The sequence below is a fragment of the Manis pentadactyla genome, chromosome 8 (assembly GCF_030020395.1).
Source record: "Manis pentadactyla isolate mManPen7 chromosome 8, mManPen7.hap1, whole genome shotgun sequence".
Classification (NCBI taxonomy): Eukaryota; Metazoa; Chordata; class Mammalia; order Pholidota; family Manidae; genus Manis; species Manis pentadactyla.
In genome coordinates this window covers 71,967,414-71,988,810 of record NC_080026.1, presented here as the reverse complement: position 1 = coordinate 71,988,810, position 21,397 = coordinate 71,967,414, and the positions used below count along the sequence as shown (strand labels likewise).

At 39.4% G+C, this 21,397-nt stretch overlaps 1 protein-coding gene across 1 annotated transcript in view; it reads left to right on the top strand.

The window, feature by feature from the left end:
- The window catches only part of STAMBPL1 (STAM binding protein like 1), a 43,380-nt gene that overhangs the window by 8,257 nt on the left and 13,726 nt on the right, over positions 1 to 21,397 (top strand). The window contains exons 2-4 of the mRNA XM_036924068.2: positions 15,085 to 15,167; positions 18,838 to 19,055; positions 21,194 to 21,269. Of these exons, the coding sequence (XP_036779963.1) occupies positions 15,126 to 15,167; positions 18,838 to 19,055; positions 21,194 to 21,269 (336 nt within the window). The 5' untranslated portion in view covers positions 15,085 to 15,125. The remainder of the gene's footprint in view (positions 1 to 15,084; positions 15,168 to 18,837; positions 19,056 to 21,193; positions 21,270 to 21,397) is intronic.

The following is a 21,397-nucleotide window of genomic DNA, read 5'->3' as shown; positions in this document are numbered from 1 at the left end:
GGTTGAATATCCTGGTGGAAAACAGATGAAGGACACTTGATGAAACAGTTCTAAAGCTTAGGTGAAACTATGACAAAAAATGTGTCCTACTGAATGAAGGTATGTTAAGAGAAAAGACAGAAATTAATAGTGAAGATGCAGGCAAGGGTATAAAGAAAAAAAAAAACTCTTCTACTTCATAGAGGTCAGAGCAGTTGTTTGTTCTGCAGTAGGGAATAGCTGATCAAAGCCAGGCATTTAGGGGATTATTTGTAACTATCTTGGAGCTGTTTTATCTGACGCCATAATCTCCAGTATTAATGTGCATAAAGATCTCCTCGGCTGCTTGATAAAAATAGAGATCCATGGGTCACCTTTCCCCAAAATTCTGACTTGGTAGGGTCTAGAAATCTGTATTTTGTCATGGCTATCCTCCTCCTCCATCAAGCAATTACTGTGCAGGTGGTCCAGGAACTACAATTCCATCAAAGCAAAGAGATAGCAGCTACAGGGAAGAAAGGTAGGAAGGGAGTGAGTCCTGAGCAAACAGGAAGAGCAGGTGGCCAGGCCACTTGCTAACAACTTTGACAGTGTAAGAGATTCTTTAGGCCAGAGAAAATTATGGAGGGACAGACTAGTTTCTTTAGCCACTGCATTGATGAGATTGTCTAGCGCAAAACCAAGATCATGACTGTAGCTGTCTACTGGAACATGGTCAACAGTTAAGATTTTTGTGGTTGAGGAACATTGGAAGGGCAATAGAAAGGTGTATTCTAGGATACCTTTTGCTTTTGAGTAGTAGTGCGGGGCTAAATTCATCTTGCTGAAGTACTCTCCTTGGGAAATTTATAAAAATTAAATAAAATTGATTATTAATGCCCAAGGGCTGACCTCATCTCTGAGCCTCAGGCAACTGGCAGGCAAGAAAATGATGTCAGTTTTATAATTTATTTTATGCTTCATTGAATTAGACAACTTCTGGAAAGTATTTCGTTAAAAGCTTATTGCAATAAAAAGGGAAGTACGTTAAAGTGTACATTAGTGTTTAATGGCTTATGGGTGGCTTAGCTTTAGAATGCATAATTTCCAGGAAGTTTTAGTATTTCAACAGCAACAAAATTGACATGTTCATATGGATTTTTGGTTTTGAAATATTGTGTACAAATATTAATTTCTCACTGACATCTCAAATTCATTTTCCAAATGTTTTATTTATGATGCCTATTAATTGAATCATCATTTAAAAAGAAAACCAGAATCCTAAATTAGCACATTTATGAGCATATTAAATGCCTTTTGAATACCACAATTCAGAATTTATATTAAAAACCAGCAGATATTTGGAATTGAACCGTGTCTTGGTAGAATAATTATGCATTTGAATTTCTTAACTACATATTCTAGGTGGTCAGTCCACAGCCTAAGACTGAAATCAGAGAAGTTTAATAAAAAAATTACATTTTAACTGATTTTCTAAATAAGAGCAGATTAGAATTATCTTGCCTAAGAAACAAGTTAAAGGAATGAATGTCCTTTTATTTCTTTGGCAGGGAGAAGATTATAAATCAGATATTTGTAATGCAAATTGAAATTTCATTTCTGCTATGAATCCTGTCATTCTTGTCCAAGCCTCAAAGATTTGACCTTCTCCTGATTTCACCATTAATGATTAAGTGTTAATTGTCAGTATTACTGTGTGACTTAAGAGTATGAACTCTGGAATCCTGTGCACCTAGCTTTGAGTCCCTGCTCCACCACTGCTCAAGCTGCTTACCTAATTCTAAGTTCTAGTTTCCTCATTTGTGAAATGGAGATAATGGCAGCTATCATTTGTTGAGTGCTCATGAACACAGAGCGTTGTGCCCCATGTTTTATAGGCATTGTCTCATTTCAACTTCTCAGCAGCTCTTTCTTTAGTTACGGTTATCAACCCCACTTTGCAGTATGGGAAGCTGTGATGCTGCACTTAGTGATTGCAATCAGAATTTGAACCCAGGTGGTCTGCCCCTGGGAGCTGCATGTCTAATCTCTGGGCTCAATTACCCATTTGATGAGGCTGTTGTGAGGGTTGACATCATGCGTATTAATGCATTATTTCAGTTAACCAGGGAAAGAAAGCTCTCTGTTAATATGAAAGCTATTATATGGCAATAGCTATTTTGCCGCATTAAAAGTGATATATAGTCCTGCAGTTAATAACTCACCTGCCCAGAACTCAGCTTGCTCTTTTCCAGAAGACAGTGGAGGAAAAAACAAGCGAAAAAATGCTTTTCTCCCCCCTTCTCTTGTGGTATCAACCCACAATTGTTTTTTCATTTTTTATTGAAGTATCGATATTCACTCTTACATTGGTTTCAAGTATACAACACCATGGCTCAACAGTTACCCATATTATTAAATCCTCACCCCCACTAGTGCAGTTACTACCTGTCAATATAAGAAGATGTTACAAAATCATTGTCTATATTCTCCATGCTGTACTACCATCCCTGTGACCAATTTATATTATGATTGAGAATTTTTGTGCCCGTTTATCCCCCCTTCCCCTCCCCCTGCTTCTCCAGCCTCTCCTCCATGGTAACTGCCAGTCACTTCTCAGGGTCTATGAGTGTACTGCTGTTTTATTCATTCTGTTTTGCTTTGTTTCTGTATTCCACAAATGAGTGAAATCATATCATTTCTCTGTCTGGCTTATCTCACTGACCATAATACCTTCTAGGTCCATCCATGTTGTCACAAATGGCAGGATTTCTTTCTTTTTTTTATGGATGAATAGTATTCCATTGTGTATATGTACCACATCTGCTTTATCCATTTATCTATTGATGGACACTCTCTGCTTCCATATCTTGGCTATTGGAAATAATGTGGAAATAAACATAGGGGTGCATATATCTTTTTGAATCAGGAATTTTGTTTCCTTCAGAAAAATTCCTCGAAATGTAATTACTGGGTCACATGTATTTCTATTTTTACTTCTTTGAGGACCTCCATACTACTTTCCGTAGTGGCTGCACCAATTTACATTTCCACCAACAGTGGAATATATTTGTAAACAGTGTAAGAGGGTTCCCTTGTCTCGACATCCTTGCCAACCCTTGTTGGAGAAAAATGTTTTTTGTGCAGCCAATTTGGAAATAATGAAGCACATTCACTGTAATCAGCATACAGTTAACTCACAAGAGATCCCTTCAGATCTGTGTCCAGTCTGTACTTTAATTTTGCAAATAAATTTATCAGTGATCTAAGATTAAAAGGAGGGAAAGACTGAAGTCAGAGAAGTTTAGTAAGGATGTTACTTTTTAATTGATTTTCTAAACAAGAACAGATTAGGAATGGAGGAAGCATTGGAAATCAACAGGTACATTGAAATAAGACTGAATCATCAATAAATAATTAAATAATATTTATATTTTAGTCAAAAAAGAATGTAATATTGTCTTAGAAATGTTTCTTTTGAAAATGGTTAAGTCTCATATATTGTTCTTGTTTTAGCTTTCCAGAATCACTACTTTTGTCATAGGATTTACATAGTTAAAAGACTTCCTTATATTGTCCAAGGAACGCTATATCAATTAGGCAGCATCTTCCAGAATCCTTAGAGTGCCTTTATCAATAATTTATTTTTAAATACTTTATAGTACAGTATTTATATCCTACATGGTAACAATCTGGAGGAGGATGGTTAATAACTTCAGCAGCTCAGCGGTGTTGGCAAGGAGGCAGGCTCACCCTGCCCTGTGGCTCTTCTGTCCTCTGCACACCAGCTGCTTCTTAGGCTTCACTCTTCTGGTTGCAAGATGGCTGCTGCATTTCAAAGCTTGCATGATGACACATGTCCAGCCAATGAAAAGTCACATATTCTCCAGCATGTTTCTTTGTATTACAGGTGAAAAATGCTCACAGAATCCTCCCAACAGATTTTCTTCTGCTGGTCCTGTTATCCAAGATTTGGCCACTTACCCTATACCCAAGTACCAAGAGCAAGTTACAAGTGGGAAAGTGAATCTCTAGGTTAGGCCCTACTGGCTGGGAAGAAGTGGGGGTGGGAGGAGTGGGTGGCTTTTGGGTAGACAACTGACAGTGTCTGTCAAAAACTAATTGCAGTGGAATCCTGAGAAAGAAGAACAAAGCTGGGGGAATTACACTCCCTGACATCAAGCTATACTACAAAGCCACAGTGATCAAAACAGTGTGGTACTGGCACAAGAACAGACCCATAGATCAATGGAATGAAATAGAGAGCCCAGATTTAAACCAACACATATCTGGTCAATTAAGATACAATGAAGGAGTCATGGATATACAAGAGGGAAAAGACAACCTCTTAATAACTGGTATTAGGAAAACTGAACAGCTATATGCAGGAGAGTGAAAATGGATTACAGTCTTAACTCCATACATAAAAGTAAGCTCAAAATGGATCAGACCTGAATGTAAGACATGAAACCATAAAACTCTTAGAAGAAAGCATAGGCAAAAATCTCTTAAACATAAGCATGAGCAATTTTTTCCTGGACGCATCTCCTCAGGCAAGGGAAACAAAATAAAAAATGAAAAAGTGTGACTTAAAAGCTTCTCTATAGCAAAGTACACCATCAGTAGAACTAAAAGTGAACCTACAGTATGGGAGAATATATTTGTAAACAATTTATCTGATAAGAGGTTAACGTCCAACATGTAAAGAGAACTCATGTGCCACAACACCAAAAAAACAAATAACCTGATTAAAAAATGGACAGAGGACCTTAACAGACATTTTTCCAAAGAAGTACAGGTGGCCAACAGGACCATGGAAAGGTGCTCCACATTGCTAATCATCAGGGACATACAGATAAAAACTACAGTGATATATCACTTCGTACCAGTTAGAATGGCTACTATCCAAAAGACAAGAAATAGCAAGTATTCATGGGGATGTGGAGAAATGGGAACCCTCCTATACTGTTGGTGGTAATGTAAATTGGTGCAACCACTAGAAAGCAGTATGGAGGCTCCTTAACTAAAAATGGAAATACCATTCAACCCAATAATACCACTTCAAGGAATTTACTTAAAGAAAACAAAATCCCTGATTTGAAAAGATATATGCACCCCTATGTTTATTGCCACATTATTTCCAATAGCCAAGATAAGGAAGCAACCTAAAATGTCTATCAGTTAGATGAATGGATAAAAAAGAAGTGGCACGTATACACATTGGAATATTATTCAGCCATAAAAAGAAAAGAAATCCTGCCATTGCAACATGGATGAACCTACCTAGAGGTTATTATGCTTAGTGAAATAAGCCAGGTGGAGAAAGACAAATACCATATCATTTCACTTATTTGTGGAATACAAAAACAAAGCAAAACAGAATGAACAAAACAGCAGCAGACTCATAATAGACACTGAGAAGTGCCTGGTGCTTACCATGGAGGATGGATTGGGATAGGTGGATAGGAAAGGTAAGGGGGCAAAAGGGGCACAAAAATTCTGTAGCATCTTTCTGTGTTGACAGATAGTAACCGCACTAGTTGGGGTGAGGGTTCAATAGTATGGGCAACTGTTGAATCACTGTGTTGTACATTTGAAACCAATGTAAGATTGTATATCGACACTTCAATAAAAAATAAATTAAAAACTACAGTGAAGCAAGTAGTGAAACAGCAGTCATCTCTGATATCTATAATAGAAATCAACATTTTAGGACAGAGGTAATTAACCTCCCTTCTCTAACCATTTGATGTGAGAAGGGGCTGATTTTCTTTGAGTTTCGTGCTGCATGCCAGGAACTGTAATGGAACTTTTATATATTACCTTTTATACATCTATATCTGCATGTCTGCATCTTACATATTTAAGCTTTAGATTGAGATCTGGAAAAGTATTATTTTCCCCCATTTAATAGATGAAGAAAAAGTGCACAAATAGGTTCAATGAGATGCCATAGCACTCCCAGCTCCTAAGTGGTGGAAGCTGGATTCTCACTGCAGGTATATATGGCCCACAGCCTAGCTGTTGGTGGTAAAGCTGCCCAACCCCTTCATCCTGGTTTCAGGAGAAAAGCTGTATTGCACTATGAGCAATTACTTTATGGCTAAAGGTGTGACTAGGGTGCTGTCAGGCTAGCCTCGACTTACCTCAAAGTTATTCAAAACATGTATCAGGAGTGGTGATTTATTTAATAATGTTTCCTGTAGCAACTGTATTCTTGCTGACTGATCTAATCCAAACCACAGTGTCCTGGTATAACCTGGAATATCCCTGTAGGGAAAAAAGACCATCACCTGACCCTTGGCAGGTATTCCCATATGGTACTTACGAGCTTAGGAAAAAAATACAGTAAAAGCTATTTCTAATATTCTGATCAACTTTCATGTTTATCTTATCAATATTTCAGTATAAATGAAGTATCATCTGGATCATATTTCTGATTTGCAGATTTTACAGAATGAATGTAAAAATAACTCAAATGAATCTTTGGTTTAATGTCTCAATTTTTTAATCTTTTAACATTAATAGCAATGGTGGGCTAAGGTCATTTTTTTCCCTAAAGCACATCCTGATCTTAAGAATGTGACTCAGGAGATTCTTCTTTCTGCCTGTGTCATTTAAGGCATGGGAATGACTGTCTATTTCCCTTTATCTAAATCAGATTAGGCCACTGCAGACCACGTGTAGGTTATCTCCAACTAAGTAAATTGCATCCATGTTCTTTCTGGAAAACATGAACTCTAACCCATCCAGGAAAGAGTGGTTGCTGATTGGCCAATTAGAAATGTGGTTGCAGGAGATGTTCCAGCTTCCTCACCTGTGAGAAGTCTACGCCTGCCTAAGCGGTTCATTACGGCATCAGGTTGAAAGGGGTACCAGCGAAAAATTGACGCGTTTGCATGCATGTCTCAGGGTCTCCTCTCTGCATGCTTAAGTCTTTAAGGACGCTGTTCACTGCCTGGTAGTCTCTTCTCTGGGAATCTGGAAAATATGGCTTTGGGCATGAAAGTGGGTCAGGATTCTGAGCTTAGCCACAAGAGAAGTATTAAAAAAAGGAAAAGGAAAGTTAAGGGAATTAAGAATAAAAAGGTCACAAAATAAGTACAGTGCCAGGTCAGATATTTTCCTCTGTTCATTCGTGGCATTATCTGCTGCTGGTTTTAAAAGGCAGAATCTTGCAGCTGCTTCCACACTTCCATGGAGGGGAGTTGAAACTGTAGACATAGACTTGAGATCTAAAAACAAAAAAGAATCTGCCATTGGGCTGTAAAATTGTGAGGGGGGAGGGAAAGTACACCTTCATAAACTCAGAGCTATGCAATGTCAGTTCGGAGAGGGTTCCTGCCCCCTCCCAGGCCACTCCCCTTGTTGTCACGTCCCCTGGGCATGGTCAGGAACCCTCATTTAGCTCCCAGAGCTGCATAGCTGTACTGCAGGGACAGAAGCTGGCCTCCATGTGCTCGTTGTGAATATGTATGATTCTGACACCTCTTCTGCCCCCGGTTCCCCAAGCCCATGTGTGCCAGGATTAACAGAAAGTAGAAACTCCCCAACTCCTGTTTAAAATCTCATTTGAAGAGGAAAATGGTTGTTTTTGGAGGCTAAAGTGAAGTCAAGGGGCTTAGCAAAAAAGGCAAGAAGACAGGAGCTCTAAAGCAAAAAAAACTCTCCAGAAGGATCTTACAGGTTAAATGTATTACCAGGCTGTGGTTCAGACATTATCAAGCCCCAGGAATGTGGGCCCTAGTGGGGTGGAGGAAGGGTAGGGAGCCGGTTGAGCTTAAATGGAGCATGCTTGATGAAATTTTGCAATGAGTTGAAAACCTCTCTGAAGTGAGGAAGTAGGGCCATGCTGAGCCCTGCCGTGAATGAGGCCGGTGAGCCCGGGAGGGTCCAGTAAGGATGACCAGCGAGTGGGTAACAGGGCCACGACTCACATCCATTCCGCTCACTCCACAGGTTGCCTTGGCCCTATGTGCCTCTCAGGCCTCCACTTTGAAAGAGACTATATTTTGCTCGTGTATGATATTAACTACTTTACATCAGCCTTCAGCATTCTCTGGTGTCTTGTTTCAGTGTATTTCTGATCCTCCAAATTGCAATGTTTATCTTATCTTCACACGACAGTTTTTAAGTGTGAGAAGGAGAAAAGGTGGCCCACCGGCATCCCACCAGCTCTCTGTGCTGCTGAAGTGACAAGAATTACTCCCTTAAAATCATTGCTTATCATGGTGGCGCTTAAGTTGTTTGCCTTTCCTCCTGTTGGAAATGGAAAACTGACTTGAACATGACTTGTCAGCAGAGACTAATCATTCTATTTGCCTGAGCCCCTGTCATCACCTCTCTGTACCACCCAAGCCAACGGACCTCTTCCCTGGATTCCCGCAGTGACCTCCCTGCTGATCTCTGCCCCCTCCCTTGTCCCCCATTATCTGTTCTCAGCAACACACCCAAAGGTCTCTTTTCAAATTATAACGCCATGTAATGTCACTTTTTTGCTCAACACCCTAAATAGTCTCATTTTACTCCAAGTAAGAGCAGAAGTCCACATGCTGATCTAGATGGCCCCCTTACCGTCCTTGGATCGATAATTTCATTTCCCAGCACTCTCCTTTTTGCTCACTCTGCCCCAGCCACACCACCCTTCTTACTTTTTCTCAGACTCACCAGGTGTTTTACCCCCGTAGAGCTTCTGCACTAGCTTGTTTCTAATCCCTCACTTCCTCCCAGCCTTCATAGCTGGTTTCAGAGTGACGCTTTGAAAACTCCATTTACCACTGTAATCTGCTGCCCATCCTATCCTCTCCATACCCCTCCTGGTTCCCTTCCTTTGTTCTCTTTTTTCAAAAACACCTAATTCCTTCTAACCTATTAAACAGTTAACTTATTTCAAGGGTTTATTGTTTATCTGTCCCTCCCAACTAAAGTAAACTCACAAGGGCAGGAATTTTGCACATTTTGTTCATGTTCCACATAAGTAGAACAATGCCTGGCACATTCTAGGTGTTCAGTTGATGTTTGTTGAGTGAATAAAAGATTGTAGTACTGAATAGACCTGCATTAAGAAAATGAAATGAGCTACCTGTGGGTTCTTATTATTTTTTTAATTTATTTTTTTATTGAAGTATCACTTATACACAATCTTATATTGGTTTCAAGTATACAACACAGTGATTGAACAGTTACCCACATAATTAAATCCTCACCCCCACTAGTGCAGTTACTATCTGTCAACATAGAAAGATGTTACAGAATCATTGGCTATATTCTTAATGCTGTATACTATCCCCAAGACAAACTTACATTATGGTTGAGAATTTTTGTACCCCTTTACTCCCCTCATGCTCCCCACCCACCTATCCCAACCCCTCCCCCATGGTAACCACTAGTCACTTCTCAGTATCTGTTAGTCTACTGTTATTTTGTTCACTTTATTTTTTTTGTTTTTATATTCCAGAAATAAGTGAAATTATTTGGCATTTTTCCTACTCCACCTGGCTTATTTCACTGACCATAATACCCACTGGTTCCATCCATGTTATCACAAATGGCAGGATATCTTCCTTTTTATGACTGAATAATATTCCATAGTATATATGTGACACATCTGCTTTATCCATCTATCTATTGATGGACACTTTGGTTGCTTCCATATCTTGGCTATTGGAAATAATGTGGCAATAAATTAAAGGTGCACATAAATTAAAGGGTGCATAAATTAAAACCACAATGAGATATCACCTCACACCAGTAAGGATGGCCAGCATCGAAAAGACTAAGAACAACAAATGCTGGCGAGGATGTGGAGAAAGGGGGACCCTCCTACACTGCTGGTGGGAATGTAAGCTAGTTCAACCATTGTGGAAAGCAATATGGAGGTTCCTCAAAAAACTAAAAATAGAAATACCATTTGACCCTGGAATCCCGCTCCTTGGAATATACTCAAAGAATACAACTTCTCAGATTCAAAAAGACATATGCATCCCTATGTTTATCGCAGCAATTTTTACAATAGCCACGATATGGAAGCAACCTAAGTGTCCATCTGTAGATGAATGGATAAAGATGATGTGGTACATATATACAACGGAATACTATTCAGCCATAAGAAAGAAACAAATCCTACCATTTGCAACAACATGGATGGAGCTCGAGGACATTATGCTCAGTGAAATAAGCCAGGCGGAGAAAGACAAATGTCAAATGATTTCCCTCATTTGTGGAGTATAACAATGAAGCAAAACTGAAGGAACAAAATGGCAGCAGACTCAGAGACTCCAAGAATGAAGGAGTGGATAACAAAGGGGAGGGGTGTGGGAGGGTGGGTGGGGAGGGAGGGAGAAGGAGACTGAGGGGTATTATGTTTAGTACACATGGTGTGGGGGATCACCGGGAGAACAGTGTAACACAGAAAAGGGACATAGTGGATCTCTGGCATCTTGCTGCACTGATAGACAGTCACTGCATTGGGCTTTGGGTGGGAACTTGATAATATGGGTAAATGTAGTAACCACATTGTTTTTTCATGTGAAACCTTCATAAGAGTGTATATCAATCATACCTTAATAAAAATTTTTGAAAATAAAAAATAAAAATAAATAAAATAAATAAGGGTGCATTTATCTTTTTGAATCAGGGATTTTGTTTCCTTTGGGTAAATTCCTAAAAGTGGAATTACTGAGTCATATAGTATTTCTATTTTTAGTTTTTTGAGGAACCTCCATACTGCTTTCCATAGTGGCTGCACCAATTTACATTCCCACTAACAGTGTAGAAGGGCTCCCATTTCTTCACATCCTTGCCAATACTTGTTATTTCTTGTCTTTTGAATAATGGAAATTCTAATTTGGGTTAGGTGATATCTCATTGTGGTTTTGATTTGCATTTCCCTAATAATTAGCAAGGGGGAGCATCTTTTCATGTGCCTGTTGACCATCTGTATTTCTTCTTTGGAAAAATAATCTGTTTCAGTTCTCTGTCCATTTTTTGTTGGATTATTGGGGGGTTTTTTGGTGGTGTTGTGTATGAGTTCTTTATATATATCATGAATATTAGCCCCTTATCAGATAAATCATTTACAAACATATTCTCCCTGTACTGTAGGCTCCCTTTTAGTTCTGCTGATGGTGTCCTTTGCTGTCCTTTTAAGTTTGATGTAGTCCCACTTGTTCATTTTTTTATTTTGTTTCCCGTGCCCAAGGAGATGTGTCCAGCAAAAAGTTGTTCATGCTTATGTTCAAGAGATTTTTGCCTATGTTTTCTTCTGAGTTTTATGATTTTAAGTCTTACATTCAGGTCTTTGATCCATTTTGTGTTTACTTTTCTGTATGGAGTTAAACAGTAGTCCATTTTCATTCTCTTGCATGTAGCTGTCCAGTTTTTCCAACACCAGTTATTGAAGAGGCTGTCTTTTCTCCATTGTATATTCATGGCTCCTTTATCATGTATTAATTGACCATATATGTGTGGGTTTATATCTGAGCTCTCTATTGTGTTCCATTGATCTATGAGTCTGTCTTTTGCCAGTACCATACTGTTTTGATTACTGTAGCTTTGTAGTATAGGTTGAACTCAGGGAGAGTAATTCCCCAGCTTTGTTCTTCTTTCTCAGGATTGCTTTGGCTATTCCAGGCCTTTTGTGGTTCCATATGATTTTAGGATGATTTGCTCTAGTTCATTGAAAAATGCCATTTGTATTTAGATAGGGATTGCATTGAATTTAAATTGCTTTGGACATACCTATGGGTTTTTGAAGGCTAGTACCTTTGGAGGACATATTTTAGCACTGATCTAGACAAATATTTTAAGCTTCTGTTATAACCCCAGGACTCTGATAGGGAGTATACTGTAGACTTTAAGGGAACTGCTTTTTCCATTCATTCATTCAACAAGTATATATTGAGTCCTTATTATGTAGCTGGCACTGTTCTCAACTTAGGATAGATGATAAATAACACACAAATGTCCCATTTACTGGGACCAGTGGTACCAGATTCTCTGATTTATTTTTTCAGCTGAAGTTTGAATTTCTGTATAAAATCTCCTAATTTTAAAATGTTCATAATTAACTTAAAATTCTTAAATTTACTTTAACAAACAAATTAAACATTTATAACAGCCAAATGTTGCCTTTGGGGCTGTAGCTTATAATATCTGCTAATCACAGGGATTTTGTGGTACTAATTCTGAAGAAGTCTGAGACTTGAGAGGACTGAGTGGGATCACACAGACTGGGCAGGACGTGGAGAGGAAAGGAAGAAGGAGAATATTTTGTCTACTTCCTAACAGGGCAGAGGTGTGAAGGCAGGGAATGCAGCGTGCTGAGGGGGTGCGGTGATGGAGGGTATGTATTTTCTTACCAGTCTTGACAATAGTTTCCCCACTGGGCTGCACTGAATCATCATTTCTAGGTTAAATTATTGCATTTGCCAGGATACAGGTTCAGCTGCCTAAACAAAAACAAAGTATTAGACAAGATAGAAATTTGTCTTTGTCATAATGGTGTGAATTTAGGCAAACTAGAGTGCTCCTCTTCTCTTCTTGCTTTGTCGTGGCTCTGACTCATGACCATGGACAGCTCACCTGAACAGCAGCATTCCAGCCAGCAGGAAGGACAGGTGTAGGTGGAGAAGGCCATGTCCCTGCCTTTAAAGGGCAGAGTCCAGACTTTGATCACAGTACTTCACACTACACTGGCCAGAGCTAGGTGACATGGCCACATCTAACTCCAAGAAAGGCTGGAAAACTTAGGTTTTATCTGGGCAGCTATGTATAAGCTAAAAATTACATTTTTATATTAGAAAAAGACAATGGGCTTTGCAGTGTATATAACATTCTGCTGCATGTGCTCTTGTGGGTCTCATATTCTGTGAGATAAGGCACCTCTTACTGTACCTTCAGTTTTCTAATAATTTTAGCAAGACCCTACCTAGTAGCATAAACAGAAGGTGATACTTGACATTCATTTTTTCCTGTTTTACATTCTTCTGGCCCATGGTGAGTTTTTGTTTTGTTTGTTTGCATAGTTTATTTCAAGCAGCATTGCTCAAACTTTTCATTCTTGGGACCCCTTGCACTCTTAAAAATTGCTAAGGATACTAAAAAGCTTTGCTTATGTGGGTTATATCTATTTATAGTTATATTAAAAATTAAAACAGGCATTTTTAGGTATAGTAAAATACAAGAACCACTGTTGTAATGCTTCCAACTTTTAAAATTGTTTGTTCTCTGTTTAAGGATCTGAGTAAACCCTAAAACAATTTAGGTTTTTACAAGACCCTAATCAATGACTAACTGGTATTTCCTTGTTTCCCTTTTCCCCTTACCTCACCCCCAGCCCCGAGTGACCCATATACCTCTTTGTTCTATTTCCTTAACTCTTTTAATGCCTTTTTTTTTTTCTGGTTTATTTATTCTCACCGAGAAGTAGTGATTCCCCAGATGGGATTGCCTACATTCAGTGGCAGCAGAACTAATTTGGGTTTTAAGCTACTCTGTGACTGTGGCTCTCTCTAGGTCATTTCTTCTTGACGTTTCTGCAGCCTGCAAGTTTAATCTCAGTATATACTCCAGGGATCACTGGAGAGGATGAAAGGGAAAGATTAGAACATGGCAAATGACTTTCCTTGAAGAGTTTCTCAGCCATAGATTCAGGCCAGGAAATAGCATGTAAAGGTGAATGATCTACTTCTCAGACTTCTGAAGTCATGAATATTATATATAACCTGAAAGAATGTAGCTTGACCCCCTTATTTTATAAATTGAGGAACTGAGCAGAAGATATGTATCCAGCATCATGTAAGGGGTTAGTGGAGTATAAAGGACAAATAAATTTAGAAGTGGGAAGTGATGATGCAGAGCTTGACCTACACTAGTATAAAACTGGAGACTAACATTTATTGAGTGACTATTTGAACTTGAGTATGTCCACCTAACATCTCTGGGGCTCAATTCCTTCAACTGCAAACTAAAGATCCTAATAATAGCTAAGTTTTTAAAAATACTGACTATGTGCTAGGAACCATTCTAGGCACTTTGTATGCTAATTTGTGTAATCCTTATTACAACTATCTAACATAACTACTACTATTTCCCCCATTTTTCAAATGCACAGAAAGGCTATATAACTTACCTGCAGTCACACCGCTAGCATATTTGTTTTCTGTTGCTGCTTTATAAATCACCACTAGCTTCGTAGCTTAAGATAACATACTTATTATCTCAGAGTGTTATGGGTCTGAAGTCTGGGCACAGCATGACTAGATCCTCTGCTCAGGGTCTAAGACAGCAATGGAAATGTCAAGCAGGGTAATGGTCTCATCTGAGGCCTTTGGGTGCTTTTCCAAACTCACAGGTTATCAGCAGAATTAATTTACCTGCAGCTGTGGAACTCATGGTGGCTGATTCTTCAAGGCCAGCAGGGGAGTGTCTCATTCTTCAAAAGGTCTCTTCTGATTAGGTCAGGCTCATCCAAGATAATCTTCCTTGTGATTAACTTAATGTCAGATGATTAGAAGTCTTAATGTATCTTCAAACTCTCTTCATCCTTACCATATGAAATAACATAAACACAGAAATAGTATCTCATCACCTTTGCTATATTCTGTTTCTTAGAAGCCAGTTGTAGGTCTCATCCACACTCTGGAGAGGGAAGGGAGAATTACACAAACCATGGAGACCAAGGAACAGGAATCACAGAGCCATCTTACTGTCTTGCTTTCCACAGCTACTAAGTCTTCATTTAAACCCATACTACAGGTCTAAGAGTCCATGGCCCCAGAGTCCATGTTCTCAGTTACTGTGGTCTTTTTCCCTTTGAAGAAAGTTAAACCACATTATAACCTTTCAGAGTCCTAAGTAAGATAACACCCAGCAGGGTTATACTTGCTAGGCAATAATTAATTCTCCTCACATCCCTCCTTTTGAAGTTTGGCTTCAAGAAACCATAACCACCTGAAGTTTTGTATTTCCAGGAAAAGGTTTCCAACAGTATTTCAGAGACCTCAAGTTATATAAGTCATCTCAATTTACTCATACTCTTGAGACAGAAATAACCCCAGAGTTTGGTATTTGACACTTGAATTCTCAAAATATAACTCTTAACTCTGCTTTTTGTCTTTGCAACAGATGAAGTGATTGAGAAGAAACAGTAAACACCTTCATTCTGTATGCAGACCAATATGGACCAGCCATTTACGGTGAACTCTCTGGTAGGTAGCACCAACTGATATTTTTACATACGGGTCAGAAAGCCCAAAAAGAAGAACAGAAACATACCAAACGTGAAATGAGTCACAATTACTTCAAGAAGTCTTAGCTCATGTCGTTTTTCATCCATCTGTGTGGTCCTCTTCTTTGAGGAAGTGACTAATAAAAGCCATCTTCGCTAGAGTTAAAAATAATTTTTTCCACACAAGTGTGACATGTTAGTCTATCTGGTTGGATTCCAGGAGTGTAGTTCTGGAGAGAACTTCAGAGCTGACTTTGTGGCTGTTTTCGACCTCTTTGTGCCTCAGCTTCTTTACAGATAAAAAATTAGAGGCTTACCCTGTGTGGTAATGACTGAGGAAAATAATCTATATTTAACATCCATATGTTGCTTTGAGATCCGTGTAAAGATCTGCATACTTGAGACTCTTGTTCTTCTTACTTTTCCCCTTTGGCCTAACATGATGCACACTTTCTCTAATTCAACTTAGAAGACACAACATGCTGAAGAGGAAATAACAGGGACTTGGGATCACATGGGCTTATTCTGTGTCCTAGATCAGTCTCTGAGAATGTAGGCATGTTATATAATCTCCATGGCCCTGTTTCTGTACTCTGTGCCCTAAGACAGTTGGAAACATGTTTTTAAAGTTCTCTGCCTTTTGTGGGAGCTTGATAAGAGGAAGCTGTCATTACCATTACCTTCCTCCTGATGACCCTCCCCGCCTACTCATTGTGACCTTGTGCATAGCCCTGAGACCAGCAGTGTACTGAATGCCCTCTCTGTACAAACCACCAGAAGATAAAGAAATAGAAGAGCCTGCTTCTTGCTCTGAAATAGGTTTTGACCCAATGTTTTTCTTCTTTTTACCAAGATGCTCAGTTGCTAACAGATGCTCAATTGATGTGAGAGTTTGTTTGCGTAGAGAACGGTGGGAACTTTTTCACCTCTGGCCCCATATTGTCAAAGCATTGTGGAATAATAAAGGCTGCTCCGTTTATACCTCTGCAGAGGAAGGAATCATCCTTATGGGGTGTCCTGTGTGTTTTCTAGAAAGTTAGGTAGGGATAATTAAAATTTTAGTGTACATGTCAATGTAAAAATGAATGTGAAGTTGAGAAGCAAAAGATGGCAGCGTGAGAGGAGAGACAGAGGCTTCCTCCTAAAACTGGATACAAATAGAAAATTGGCGCAACTAATCCTGAGAGAGCAACAGGAAAGAGGATGTGTCAGACTGCACACACCTGGAGAAAAGAGCAGACCTCACCGAACGGGTTAAGTGCCAGAGCTGTGGCTCTGTCCGGCCCGAGCCCCTCCCCCACCCCAGCTCACCGGCGGGAGGAAGAGAAACGGAGCAGGGAGGGAGTGGAAGGCTTGGGACTGCTGAATACTTAGCTCCGGAAATCTGCGCTGGGAGCACAAACCTACATTTCATGGAGCTTTCATGAGACTCGCATGACTACCGGGTTGGAAAGTTAATACAGGCAGAGTTCCTGGGGAGACTGGGATTCCGGCTGCTTGTGGAAAGCAGGGATCCATATCTGGCTGCTCCGGGACAAAAACTTATACCTGTGTGCCCGGCCTACTGGCTCAGGCAGTGGAGACAGGCACTGGAGCCAGGAGGCGGGGAACAGCTCTTTCCAACCCCCAGTACCGCTCCCCTGCGACCCCTGACATTGCTTCAGGGGCTCAGCTGCTCCAGAATAGAGCTTCTGGACACTAGAGGGCGCCATACAGAAACATGAAACGCCAAAGGCACTTCGTCCAAAGTAAAATTGTTAATACAACTCCCGAGAAAGATTTAAATGATATGGACCTCGTGACTCTTCCTGAAAAATGAACGTGAAGGCTTTTCATCTGGAAATTTTGTATTGTCATCCAAGAACCTCACATGCAAATGATACATTATAGACTGATGGAAACTTTAGGCTATTTCCCAGTGTATGTCTGAAATCAATTTTAAACTTGGGAAGGATAAGACCATTCAATAAAGGAAAAATAAATCTTATTTTCATCTTTAAAGAAAAAGATAACTTATAATCGTGTTGCTCCCTTTTCTCTCCCTCCTTTTTTGGGTACATCTGTTAAATATCATCTGTGTTGCAGAGAATATGCTACATGCCAGAGAACAGGGAAGAATGGAGAATGATTCCTTTCCATCAAGGAGTTCATAAGGAATCAAAAACAATTGTACACAAGTAATTATAATTCAGGGTGGACTGTATAGTAATAAAAAATGGTCAGATTTCTATTGTACACATAGGAGGCTGAAACTCCCTTTAGAAAATTCCCTAATTGTCATATTCTGATGTCATTAAAGCATTTATCTGTGATCAAATAGCAATGTTTTTGTTTAGTGCTGTTGAGCTCTATGGATGAGCATGGTGAGGGGAAGGTGGGGTGTTGCTTCTGTGTCTGAGACTTCTCTGTTATAAAAAATGGTGTATTCTCAATCCTGAGGTACAGGGTTCACAAGTTCCACTTTTTGCTTCTGATGTGGGGAAGCCTCTATCCGCTTCTCTGAAATTAGAAAGTCTTGCAGAGAATTAAAAGAGCAGCACAGCAAGGATTGGACAAAAGTTGCCTGAATTTAAGGTGAAGCCATTTAGGAAGGGACTGAGTATTGGTGTGGCCACCAGTCGCCCTTCTCTGATCTCAGAATTCTAGACCAGGTGAGAACAGACTGAAGCTGCCAGGTGAGGATCCAAGTCAAGTATACCCGTTACTCCTTGCAACTCGTACCTGGAGAATATGGGAGACTGAGAAATCTTCTTATCCTTGGTGCTCCACATTGAACTGGACACCCAGTCACAGGAGGGATAAGAAGCCCAGGCCCTGAAAGTCTCCCTGGGGATAAAGAGGCAGGGAGGAGGACTCACCCACATTGCTCCAGGTCAGGTCAGAAGTGTAAGAGAAGGTACAAGAGGCGTGGCCTACTTCTGACTTACTGGGGCCTTGAGAAACAATGTTTATGTCTCTCTAGTTATACATTACACATTTAGAAACAAGAATAATTCCAGGTTTCTAGGGTTCTATCTCCTATATAATTACCATCAAAGTAGACCAGATGGCATTGAAAAAACTGCAGCTAATTCACTGCACCTTGCCTCTGAAGTTTGACTCAGTGATTCATAGCCAGACTAAAACTAAGTCCACCTTGGTGTTTTATTCACTTGGCAAAGATGCCAGGAGTCCCTGAAAGCTGCTTATTAAACTAGATAGATTCTGGAATACTGTTGAATCCAAGCTATCCCTTGGAGATCCTTCAGAGTAGAATGGCACGAGCCTTACCCTGCACAAATCCATCTGTTGGCCTGCTTCCCATGGCCTGGGATGGAAATATCTATGAGGATATAAGGGTCAATGATATTTTACCTAAAATGACCTAAAAAATTTGCATACCCAGGAACTTCCACATAATCGTACACTGAAACCTAAAAGAGAGCTTACCTCAAGAAAAAGTTATGTTTATTCTGGAGATGGGTGTTCTTTCGGTGTAGACCATGTATTTGAGTCTTCACTTAAAAAGACTTCACTTTTATCATATCGTTAACTCTTATAAAAAGCTTCCCTTAGGTGTTGCTGTCAGGTATTTAGAACAGAAAATACAGCCATAATTTCAGTCATACTCATTTCTTATTATAATATGAGATTCACATTTTGCTTTGCAGAAGAAGTTAGCTGCTATGCCTGACCACACAGATGTTTCCCTCAGCCCAGAAGAGCGAGTCCGTGCCCTGAGCAAGTTGGGCTGTAACATTGCCATCACTGAAGATATCGCTCCACGCCGCTACTTTAGATCTGGAGTAGAAATGGAGAGGATGGCATCTGTGTATTTGGAAGAAGGAAACTTGGAAAATGCCTTTGTTCTTTATAATAAATTTATAACGTAAGTCGTTTGTTTTGGAGACCTTTGACATGAGAAAATTGGGAAAATATTTACATGATATTTTAGTGAGACCATTTGGATGCCACAAATGTTTTTATATGCAGACCAATCTTCCAATTGCAAAAAGTATTAAATGTCCAAGTTTTTAAATTACCAGTTCATGTCTTCAAAGGCATCCCTTCCCATCTCTGAGGCTCAGTGATGGGATGAGACAAGAATATTGGATAGCATTCAATAGGCCAACCCAGTAACCTGCATGTCTGTTTCTCTAATATTCTTCATGACTAAAGTATTTTGTTTCATGCCTTTCTCCGCACACCCACCCCCCACGAAGGTAAGCTTTATGAAAGCAAAAGCCATTCTGCAGCTCCATCTACAGCACTGGAAACACGTATTAACATTTTTAAAGTTTGATTTGATGGGTTGAGACTGGGGGATAAGTCTGGAGTCCTAGGAAAGATCTGATTTAGTTATAGAATGTAGCAGTTAGTTTCACACTGTAGTTAGTAACAAAGAAAAGGCAATTTATTTAGATATGTGATAATACTAGTATTATCACAATATTGAGTGGCTACCTCAGAACAGCCACATGAAAATATACTTCCCATTAGATTGATATTTATTATCAATCCTAGCTTAAGAGTTAACAGAAATGGGATTTGGGCTTTCCTTATTATTTTGCCACTTTACTGGTTGGGAAGATCTGTTACCAATATTATTTAATCTAAGCTGAAACCCTTATTTTGTTTTAGTTGAAAGTCACATGTTGACTAGTTTTATTGTTTCAGTTGGTGACTTAACCTGAGAACATCAGAAAGGCTGATGGTTGGGAATGTTCAGCCTACATGGGAAAATCACTCGCTTCTAGAAAGTTAAGCAATAAATACAAAATTGGAGGTCATCAATAGTCATTGATTAGTACGTTTTCCAAACATTTCAATTTCTGAAGTATAGTTTACCAATTGATAATATTTCTTTCTCACCTTCTGCTCAAGTTCTATACATACTGCTATGGAATCTCAGTGTGGTAAAGGGGAAAGGTCCCTGTACTCTCTGAGTCAGGGAGTAACCAAAATATTTTAATTCTATTCTTCATTAATGATGTGATCATTTGTAGTTCATTTAACCTCTGATGGCTTCAGTTCTTTATCCACAAATGAAAGATTTATGGGTGAAAATCTCTAAGGTTTCTTCAACTCTAAATGTTTGTGGCTTTATTATTATTATTATTTATAAAGCTTTAGGCATCTAACATTTATGTAGCCTCCTTAAGCCTTAATTCTCTCATTTGAGAAGTGGGGATTATGAGACCATATCCAGGCAAGATGATGAATACATGTGTTATTTGTAAACAACAGAACACCAGTAAATTATAAGGTATCACATATTAGTTGATCAAAATAGTATTTACATCCCATCATGATCAAGGGGGGGCTTTTCATTTAACAGATATTTATTGAGCATGTATTATGAGCTGGACACTAGTCTACCAAAAAATTCATACATCAGTAAGAGATAAAAGCAGAATTCCCTGCCCTTGTGAAGCAATATCTATACTTTACCTGGAAGTGATGCACCCACTGCAGGGATTTCCCTTTACTTCTGCTGTCCTTCGTTTCTCAAAAAGGTGGTGAGAAATAATGAACTTCTAGTTGCACCTCCTGATCCACTAGGGATTCTGGCTGTCATTTCTCTCAGTTAAATTTTCTGTTAAAAGTTTCTGATACATGCACCATGGCACTACTGATCCCTTAGCAGTCCTTTGGGTTTTTTTCAAAGATGAGAAAGGATTGCATCGATCTTCCCAAATTCTGAAATGTGTATATGATCCTCAGTGCTGCCAGCAGCATATAGGAGGTAATGCTTGGTGGGGTTAAGCATCCAGGACTGAGAAAGATCAAAGTGACATGGTCCATTTAGGGCACATCTCTACCTCAGCACATAGTTTGCTGAGTTTAACTACCCTCGAATGCCAAAATCTATGCCAACCTTTAATGGGAAGGCAGATGGAAAGAATGTAGATTAAATGATAATTTACTGAAAATGTGCTTTTTGAAAAGGAGACTCATTCTCATGTTAGAAACCATCACTAAGCTCTTTCCATCATATAATGCTAAGGGTATGATTTCTTTCTCTAGCTTGTTTGTAGAAAAGCTCCCCAGCCATCGAGATTACCAGCAATGTGCAGTACCCGAAAAGCAGGATATTATGAAGGTATTGTGGGGTCAGTGCTCCCCTGTGGGATTAAATGCTTATAAGCAGCCATTATTGATTCACCCCCCACTTTCTTTCCTCCTCTTTCTCTTCCCCCTGAGAGTTTAAGCACAAAAAATTCATTCCAT